Here is a 9,993-nt window from a genome sequence, read left to right as displayed (position 1 = left end):
TCGCATCAAAATCCAGCCACATATTAGTTTAGAGCTGTTTAAACGCTGCTTGATCTGTGCAGATTTCTCTCCTTATTCACACCAGAACACTTTTTCACTGGAGGAAGAGTTATTATGGATTATAGACTCAATGTATTTTAGTTAAAACGTCTTAATGCTGGATTTGTTTCAGCTTTTGTCTTCTCCAGATGTTAACTGATGGACTGGAGTGCTGTGGATTACTTGTGGATTATTGTGATGTTTTTATCAGCTGTTTGGACTCTCATTCTGACGGCACCCATTCACTGCAGAGCATCAATTGCTGAGACACTGATGCAATGCTACATTTCTACAAACCTGATGAAGAAACAAACTCATCACGATCTTGGTGTTGAGTGTGATCTGTAAACGGGGCTTATATCATTTGCACTCAGTCTTCGTTTGCCTGATGAAAACTGGAGAGCGAATAGATGACTTTGTGTGCAGGTGATCATCGGAGGAGGTCGGAAGTACATGACGCCTAAAGGGTTTCCCGATCCGGAGTATCCCACAGACCTGAGCGCACAAGGACAGAGAAATGACAACAGAAACCTCGTAAATGAGTGGCTGAGCATGAAAGAGGGAAAGGTAAGGAAACCCAGAAGAGCATCTGGTTCATTACTGTGAAATATTTCCTTTCCATGTAGCAAGAAAGAACGACAGAAAGGTAGGACTTGATTAGATGCTGAAACTGTTTCAGATTCTGAGAAAATTACTGCATTTTGATGAAGACTCATGAAGACAAACATGTATTTTCTTTAGAATAACGTGCACTGATGAAACATTCACAATAAGACCAGAAACATGAATGAAGAAAGCACATATTTTAAACTATATTCAAAACACATTTCAGCATTATCTTCACACACAATATTTCTCATAAACGTGTAGGTTGCAAGATACGTGTGGAATAAGACAGACTTTGATGCAGTGGACCCTGAAAAGACAGATTATCTGATGTGTGAGAGACATTCATTCAGACAAGACAAATGATCTCAAAGAGTTTGAGTTTCTAAACCAGAGCAACTGAGCTCATGAGATTCATACAAGTCTTATTTGTATTATTCATGTACTATTAGAGTTTTTACTTTTACCCTTTTTATATTTTAATTGAGATTTTAGTTTAATTTTTGGTAATTTTTTCTTATATGCTTTTGTGATTTTTTTTTAAATATTTAAATAAATATTTATTTTTATTTTAGTTTTAGTTCAGTTTCTTTCCAAATAGTAACTTTAACTCATTTCAGTTAGTTGCCAAGGCAACATTTTTCATTTTTGTTTAGTTTAGGTTTTTCATCTAATATTATTTTTAATACTTATTATATTTATCTTTATTTATATTAATTAGTATTTATTTCAATTAAAATAACCCTAACTGTAACCCTAATGATTAAAATGTTTTTCATAATTTTATTATTTTTATTTTTATTATTTAATATCTTTTTTCAGTTAAAATAACCCCAACTCTAACCCTAGCAATTAAAATGTATTTCATAATTTAATTTTTTTATATTTATAATATTTATTACATTTATTTTTATTTGTTTTATTTAATCTTTATTTAAATTAAAATAACCCTAGCTTTAGTTTTAGTTTTAGTAAATGCTAATAACCCTGCTTCGTGCTGCATTGAGTTTCAAGGTCTTTGAATGGCATTTGGAATAAAAATGGGGAAATGTTGTCTCTCTAGCCCTCTTTGAGCCGGGTGATCTTCGGTTTGATGTGGAGAGAGATCCCAGCATGGATCCCTCCATCTCGGAAACCACAGAGAAAGCCATTCGGATCCTGAAGAAAAATCCCAAAGGATTCTTCCTGCTGGTCGAAGGTAATCAATTTACAAACAAGCAATCCATCAACCAAATAACCAAACAATCAACCAACAAAAAGACCAATTCATTGCTGATCAGTCCATCCACCCACAAATCTATTCACTAATCAATCAGAAAATTGAATCTATTAATAAACCAGGTGCAATATCTGTAGTTTAGCGTCATTGTCAGATGAATCAAACTCAGATTAAAATCTCACATGTTCGTCGATCAGATTTGATCTTCGTATCCTTTCACAGGCGGTCGTATCGATCAGGGACACCATGACAGTCGAGCATCCATGGCGCTGCATGAGGCGGTTGCCCTTGACGACGCTGTCGCCCGCGGACTGGAGCTGACCAATGAGGAGGAGACTCTGACAGTCGTCACGGCTGACCACTCCCACGCCTTTACTTTCAACGGCTACCCGTTCAGAGGGAACAGCATTCTGGGTACGTTTCGGTTCGCATGTGCACTACAAGTATTAATAACGAAAATATTCCGTATCTGTCTTTCAGACGAATGAATGCAGTATTATTTTAACCACTTAACTTCTCTGAGGAACATATTTAGAAACTCTGTTTGTATTTTCTATGGAAGTCCGTTTCTGCCACTGAAAAAAAAAATTTGAACGGTAATTGCGACTTTTTAGTCTCACAATTCTGACTTTTTTTTTCTTGCAATTGTGAGTTTACATCTTGCAATTCTGACTTTTTTACCAGAATTGTGTGATATAAACTCGCAATTGCGAATTAAAAAGTCAGAATTGCGTGACATAAACTCACAATTGCGAGAAATAAAGTCAGAATTGCGTGACATAAACTTGCAACTGCGAGAAATAGTCAGAATTGCGTGACAAACTTGCATTTGCGAATTAAAAAGTCAGAATTGCGTGACATAAACTCGCAATTGCGAGAAATAAAGTCAGAATTGGGTGACAAACTCGCAATTGCGAATGAAAAAGTCAGAATTGCGTTACATAAACTCGCAATTGCGAGAAATAGTCAGAATTGCATGACAAACTCACAATTGCGAATTAAAAAGTCAAAATTGCGTGACATAAACTCGCAATTGCGAGAAATAAAGTCAGAATTGGGTGACAAACTCGCAATTGCGAATGAAAAAGTCAGAATTGCGTGACAAACTCGCAATTGCGAATGAAAAAGTCAGAATTGCGTGACATAAACTCGCAATTGCGAGAAATAAAGTCAGAATTGGGTGACAAACTCGCAATTGCGAATGAAAAAGTCAGAATTGCGTGACATAAACTCGCAATTGCGAGAAATAAAGTCAGAATTGGGTGACAAACTCGCAATTGCGAATGAAAAAGTCAGAATTGCGTGACATAAACTCGCAATTGCGAGAAATAAAGTCAGAATTGCGTGACAAACTCGCAATTGCGAATGAAAAAGTCAGAATTGCGTGACATAAACTCGCAATTGCGAGAAATAAAGTCAGAATTGGGTGACAAACTCGCAATTGCGAATGAAAAAGTCAGAATTGCGTGACAAACTCACAATTGCGAATTAAAAAGTCAGAATTGCGTGACAAACTCACAATTGCGAATTAAAAAGTCAGAATTGCGTGACAAACTCACAATTGCGAATTAAAAAGTCAGAATTGCGTGACAAACTCACAATTGCGAATTAAAAAGTCAGAATTGCGTGACAAACTCACAATTGCGAATTAAAAAGTCAGAATTGCGTGACAAACTCGCAATTGCGAATGAAAAAGTCAGAATTGCGTGACATAAACTCGCAATTGCGAGAAATAGTCAGAATTGCGTGACAAACTCACAATTGCGAATTAAAAAGTCAGAATTGCGTGACAAACTCACAATTGCGAATTAAAAAGTCAGAATTGCGTGACAAACTCGCAATTGCGAATGAAAAAGTCAGAATTGCGTGACAAACTCACAATTGCGAATTAAAAAGTCAGAATTGCGTGACAAACTCGCAATTGCGAGAAATAGTCAGAATTGCGTGACAAACTCACAATTGCGAATTAAAAAGTCAGAATTGCGAGAAATAAAGTCAGAATTGCGTGACAAACTCGCAATTGCGAGAAATAGTCAGAATTGCGAGACAAACTCGCAATTGCGAGAAATAGTCAGAATTGCATGATATATACTGGCAATTCTGACTTTTTCTCACAAGTGCAAATTTATATATCACAGTTATAACTTTTTTTCTCATAATTCTGACTTTCTCAAAATTGTGAGAAAATTGTGAGATATAGTGTCCAATTCTGAGGGAAAAAAGACTGATTATTTTCTTACAATTTTGAGTTTATATCTAACAATTCTGACTTTATAACTCGCAATTGTGAGATATAAACAATTCTGAGAAAAAAGTTAGAATTGCGAGTTTATTTCTCAGAATTGTGAGTTTCTTATCACGCAATTCTGACTTTATAACTCGCTTTTGCGAGTTTCAATCACGTAATAATGAGAAAAAAGTCAAATTCGCGAGAAAAAAGTCAGAATTGCACAAAAATGTAGAAACAGTAAGATGAAAAGCTACAATTAGCCTACCTTTTTTATTTTTTTATTCAGTGGCGGAAATGGGCTTCCATCATATTCAAATGAGTATAAGACAATAGACCTAGTGCCATATTTCATTTTTGACAGGAATAAAAACAAGGCTGTGAGACTGAAGTAGTGTGTTGCTGTTTAAAAAGTGATTAACGATTTTTTTTTTTAATTGCATAAACACCCAGTAAGCGACCATATGTACAAATATTAATCGCCCATTTATGCTGTGGTACGAAGAGTGTTGAAAGACAGAGCCAACGTTTATTCAGTAACCAACTTATTTATTTATTTATTTATTTTTCCGCTGCAGTACTGAAAACTTTCCCAACTGTAATTTTTGTGTCCCATTACACCCTTAATCATTATAATTTCCATCTCTCAGGAAAGTCTCCAATCTTTGCCATGGACTTTTTACCCTACACAACTCTGATGTACGGAAACGGACCGGGACACAAAATAACTGACAACAAGCGTCCAGACATCCGTAACGTCGACACCAGTAAGAAACTGATATTTTAATGCTTCACGCACTGCAAGCGCTGCTGTTGTGAGTGTTTATTCTCATTCTCGCTCTCTCTCTCAGCCGATAAGGACTACGTTCAGCAGTCGGCCGCCCCGCTGGACTCTGAGACCCACGGAGGCGAGGATGTGGCGCTGTTTGCCCGCGGCCCCATGGCTCACCTCTTCCAGGGTGTTTACGAGCAGAACTACATCCCACATGCCATGGCATTCGCGGCCTGCGTCGGCACCAATCAGGAACACTGTGCTGCCACCACTGAACCTGATGAGATTTCCTTCACATCCACTGAGCCGGGAAGCTCTGCCCCCAACACGGCGCTCTGCGCCATGACGACAGTGATGCTGAGCGTATGCATGAGTGTTTTATTGCACTGAGAGAGAAAAGAAAACCCTTTAATTATAAGGTGTTTCTTAATTAAAGGTGTTCGTTGCAACTGCCTGCAAGTCCTGGATAAGACTGTGGGAATCGAAACTGACAGACAACAAGAAATGGCAAATGCAACACATTTAAAGACTTCTATCTTCAGTCCGAAAATAATGACATAATCTTGCATCTAGTGGCATGTACAAATGTTTCCAATAAAATGCTTTTTAGAATGAGAATGTTCTTCCCGTTAATGAAATCTTCAGTAATGCTGCGTCCCAATTCGCCTACTTATACTATGCCCTAAAAGTATGTACTCTTTTTGTGAAGAAAAAGTACATACTTTTGAGTATGTAGAAGAATAGTAGGCAAGCTTTGGGACATACTACTTCGTCATAGCTGCTTCTTTAACGGACACGTGCATTCTGTCACTGTTTAAACTGCCCTGTCAATCATCTTATCACAGTTAACGTCATCCACATTTCGTTTAATTTGATTTCCTAAGGTATTGGAGAGAAATTAAGAGGTACGTTGAGATCTGCTAGTCGCGGGTCTATCATGCCGAGAACTCTGCTCATGTGTTTGCATGACGCATTTAAAAGTTAATGACCAAACGTATCATTATAAAAGTTCACAGTGTTGCCGCAGATGAAATATAACGTGGATAACATTCAATTTATATTTTTTCATCAGGTTAGACATTGATTATTTATCACTCAAATCCGTTTATCTACCTGTCCCGTTAGTCACGTACTGTATATCCGCCATGTTTGTAGTTTTTAATGCGTGTTTGTAGTTCTAATTGAATCCTCGTCCACTGCGCAATATTAGCCGTTAGAGTGTGCATCGATCTGCACTTCGAATTCTAACCGGAAGTAGTAGACCATCCGAGAATCTTTGGCATACTTTTTTAAACATACTATGATTAAGACATATTAATTCTATTTTCGAATACTATTTAGGACGGATAGTATGCGAATTGGGACACAGCAAATGTCTTACAGTTTAACAGGAAATGCATCAACATCAAAATTGTCAAAAACAAAATTGACAATTCTTATTTTTATGGAATATTTAATTAAGTATTTATTATAAATGATTTATCTGTGAACGTCATTATAATTTGTTTTTCTAATATCCAATCCAATCAATTCCCAATAAATATCAAGTCCCACCCTACATTTTTCTTGCCACTTGGATATGTGTCGCAATTGAGAAGAAAAGACGATCACAATTTCCGTTCCATGCGGACTTTAAATTTTAACACTTGGAAAGTTTTGTAAGTAACAATAGTAATACGTAAAAATACATCTTAATGTATGTTAATAATACATCTACCTTTATACATCGTTCATTTTTCTGAAAAAGACGTTCGTCTAATATAAATAACATATAACTAAATAACAACAACAACAACAAAAAATGTATTTTTTTAAACATTTAAAAAATGTAAAAAACATTTTTCGAAATAACGTTTTCATAACTTAAAGGGAACGTTAGCAGAGCATCCCTTCAATAAAAAGTTTGTTAATCGGGATCTGGTCTTTAGCAGGTTAGCACAAAACATTATTTAAACGTTGTTCATTGAATGTTTTTTTTTTTTTCTGAAACGTTTTTGTTGGAAGTTCGTCTAACGTTTTTTAAATGTTGCTACTTGTATGCTGAGAACATTCAAAAGTAACATTCCCATAATGTTTGCAAAATGGTCAAATGAAATATGTTCCCTTAACATTCACATAACAAAACAAAATAAAACATTTATGTAAAAAACATTTGGTCGTTCGGAAATAACGTTTTCATAACGTCAGTAGAACATTTATAGAGCGTGTTTTTGTTTGCGTAAGATGTAGTGTATGAACTATTAAAATTTATATACTTCTCAATAAAGCAATTTTTGAGTAACAGATGAATAGGATGGGACTTGACTGGATCATGAAAAGTGGAGTATGATATTAATGATTAATATTATTTCTCCACATACAAGTTCGCTGGTTAATCATAACGAATCAAGTAAACCAGCGATATTTGTTATGAAAACGTACATTTTGATTTCACATTGAATCGTAACTTTAAACTGAATCTGTATGCTATTGATGAAAATATTTGATGAGCATTGACGTCATATTATGTAGCCCCGCCCCTTTTCAGCGCTGCGCTCGTTGTCTTCTGTCTTCCATTTGTATTTCCACAGTGTGAAGGTAAGGTATACTTACTAAGGTATATCTTCCTGGTATACTGACATTTGTTATGACATCCGAGCATTTTAATGCACATAATAACTTTCTTTATCCTCTTCACCAGTGTTGGGGGTGATGCATTACAAGTAACGTGAGTTAATCAGATTACTTTTTTCCCAAGTAACTAGTAACCAGTGTTGGGGGTGATGCATTACAAGTAACGCGAGTTAATCAGATTACTTTTTTCCCAAGTAACTAGTAACCAGTGTTGGGGAAAGTTACTTTTAAAAGTAATGCATTACAATATTGCGTTACTCCCTAAAAAAAGTAACTAATTACGTTTCTTAGTTACTTTTTATGGAAAGTAATGCATTACGTTACTTTTGAGTTACTTTTTAAATCTGGGCGGGGCTTGCTTGTTTGTTTTTAAAATAAAAAAGTTATTTTACAAACATAAAAGCCCTTTCATAAGAAAAGTGAAATGAATACGCCTCAGGCTGAAGGAAATGTAAATTCACGTCTGTACAGTAGAGGGCGCTGCTCAAAAAAATAAAAGAATATGACGCAGGAGAAGAAAGTTCAACACTATTCAGCAATAACTAAAATCAAACACAAATGTGTCATTTTTGATTATTAGTATGGTTAAATTGGATTATCGAAGGTCAGTAGCAAGGACATTGGTTAATAAAATGGGATTAAATACATAAATGATATTTGTCTTATTTAACACATTTAATTATTGCAGGTTTGTATAATATTCTGAGTTTGCATTTGACTGTTTTTATTCATTTTGAGGAATACTGAATGTGTTTTTGTGCAGGTGAGATGAGTAAACACATGTTGATATTTAGTCTAGAACTACAGTAAGATCATGTTCACACACAACGCTCTGCACTTACTCCTGATTTCTGTCACCATGGCAACACCAGAGCTGTCACTCAACACATGGAAACAAAGTAACGGGAGTTACTTATTTGAAAAAGTAACTCCGATGTTTCCTTCTAAATGAAAAAGTAATGCGTTACTTTACTAGTTACTTAAAGTAATCTGATTACGTAACTCGCGTTACTTGTAATGCATTACCCCCAACACTGCTAGTAAAGTAACACATTCCTTTTTAATTTAGAAGAAAATATCTGAGTTACTTTTTCAAATAAGTAACTCCAGTTACTTTGTTTTCCCATGTACTGACTGACAGCTCTCCTGTCCTCATGTTGAGATGCTACTGTAGTTCTAGACTAAATGTCAACATGCATTTACTCATCTCATTTGCACAAAAACAGTTCAGTATCAGTATATCAAACTCATAATATTATGCAAACCTGCAATAGTTAAATGTTAACAAAAAGTATTTATGTAGGCTAAAAAGTAACGCAAAAGTAACGTAATGCATTACTTTTTTAAAGTACCGCGAATAGTTACTTTTTTTAAAGAGTAACGCAATATTGTGATGCATTACTTTTAAAAGTAACTTTCCTCAACACTGCCCTTCAACAGCGATGCTACAGAAGAGAGGCGGAGCACACACGCGCACGCATATAAATAATAAATCACACCCAAAGACGGTTATTTTTAGCAGGGCGTGAGTCATTAATGTAACTGTTAGAACATCTGCTGTGTCTCATCAAACCTGAGAGAGTCTTAGTTAAGCGTGTTACGATGCAAAGGTGCATTTGCATGCATTTGTTACAGGTATAGACAGAAACATGCGAGCCATTGCAGATGAAAAAAGACAAATCCTAATGGTTTTCCTGAGGCAGAAACTCTCTCTGTGTTCCAAAACCTAGTGAGCTGCGTTTCAAGATATCACTACACTTCTGCTATAATAACTCTGGCATTAAATACCTTCTGTCTTCATAGAGAGGGCGATGCCAGAATGCAATCTGATGAGCTCAGATAAAAATGTTACTGTTTTACACAATATTTGTGTGTGCTGTGTATTTTTATGCTTATTAGTCCATTGCATGAACCCAAACTCTATTGAAATCAATTGTGAGCCGCATGCTTCATTTGCACATGCTTCACCATTTAGATCCCAGTTAGGATGCTTTCTTATATATGTAGACAGCAATGCAGTATCTATCTATCTATCCATCCATCCATCCATATATATCTATCTATCTATCCATCCATCCATCCATATATCTGTCTCTCTCTCTCTCTCTCTCTCTATCTATCTATCAGCTGCGTTTCAAGATATCACTACACTTCTGCTATAATAACTCTGGCATTAAATACCTTCTGTCTTCATAGAGAGGGCGATGCCAGAATGCAATCTGATGAGCTCAGATAAAAATGTTACTGTTTTACACAATATTTGTGTGTGCTGTGTATTTTTATGCTTATTAGTCCATTGCATGAACCCAAACTCTATTGAAATCAATTGTGAGCCGCATGCTTCAGTTGCACATGCTTCACCATTTAGATTCCAGTTAGGATGCTTTCTTATATATGTAGACAGCAATGCAGTATCTATCTATCTATCTATCCATCCATCCATCCATCCATCTATCTGTCTCTCTCTCTCTCTATCTATCTATCTCTCTATCTAATCTATTTGTGCAGATGTTGTGT

The 9,993-nt window shown here is 35.8% G+C and overlaps 1 protein-coding gene across 1 annotated transcript in view; it reads left to right on the top strand.

Annotated features, from left to right (window-relative positions):
* The window catches only part of alp3 (alkaline phosphatase 3), a 16,138-nt gene extending 10,711 nt beyond the window's left edge, over positions 1-5,427 (top strand). The window contains exons 6-11 of the mRNA XM_016480804.1: positions 466-606; positions 910-979; positions 1,709-1,843; positions 2,087-2,278; positions 4,742-4,858; positions 4,943-5,427. Of these exons, the coding sequence (XP_016336290.1) occupies positions 466-606; positions 910-979; positions 1,709-1,843; positions 2,087-2,278; positions 4,742-4,858; positions 4,943-5,253 (966 nt within the window). The 3' untranslated portion in view covers positions 5,254-5,427. The remainder of the gene's footprint in view (positions 1-465; positions 607-909; positions 980-1,708; positions 1,844-2,086; positions 2,279-4,741; positions 4,859-4,942) is intronic.
* The last annotated feature ends 4,566 nt before the right edge of the window (positions 5,428-9,993 follow it).

This window comes from Sinocyclocheilus anshuiensis, unplaced genomic scaffold, assembly GCF_001515605.1.
Source record: "Sinocyclocheilus anshuiensis isolate Anshui unplaced genomic scaffold, SAMN03320099.WGS_v1.1 scaffold2917, whole genome shotgun sequence".
Taxonomy (NCBI): Eukaryota; Metazoa; Chordata; class Actinopteri; order Cypriniformes; family Cyprinidae; genus Sinocyclocheilus; species Sinocyclocheilus anshuiensis.
This window is presented reverse-complemented; position numbering and strand designations above follow the sequence as displayed.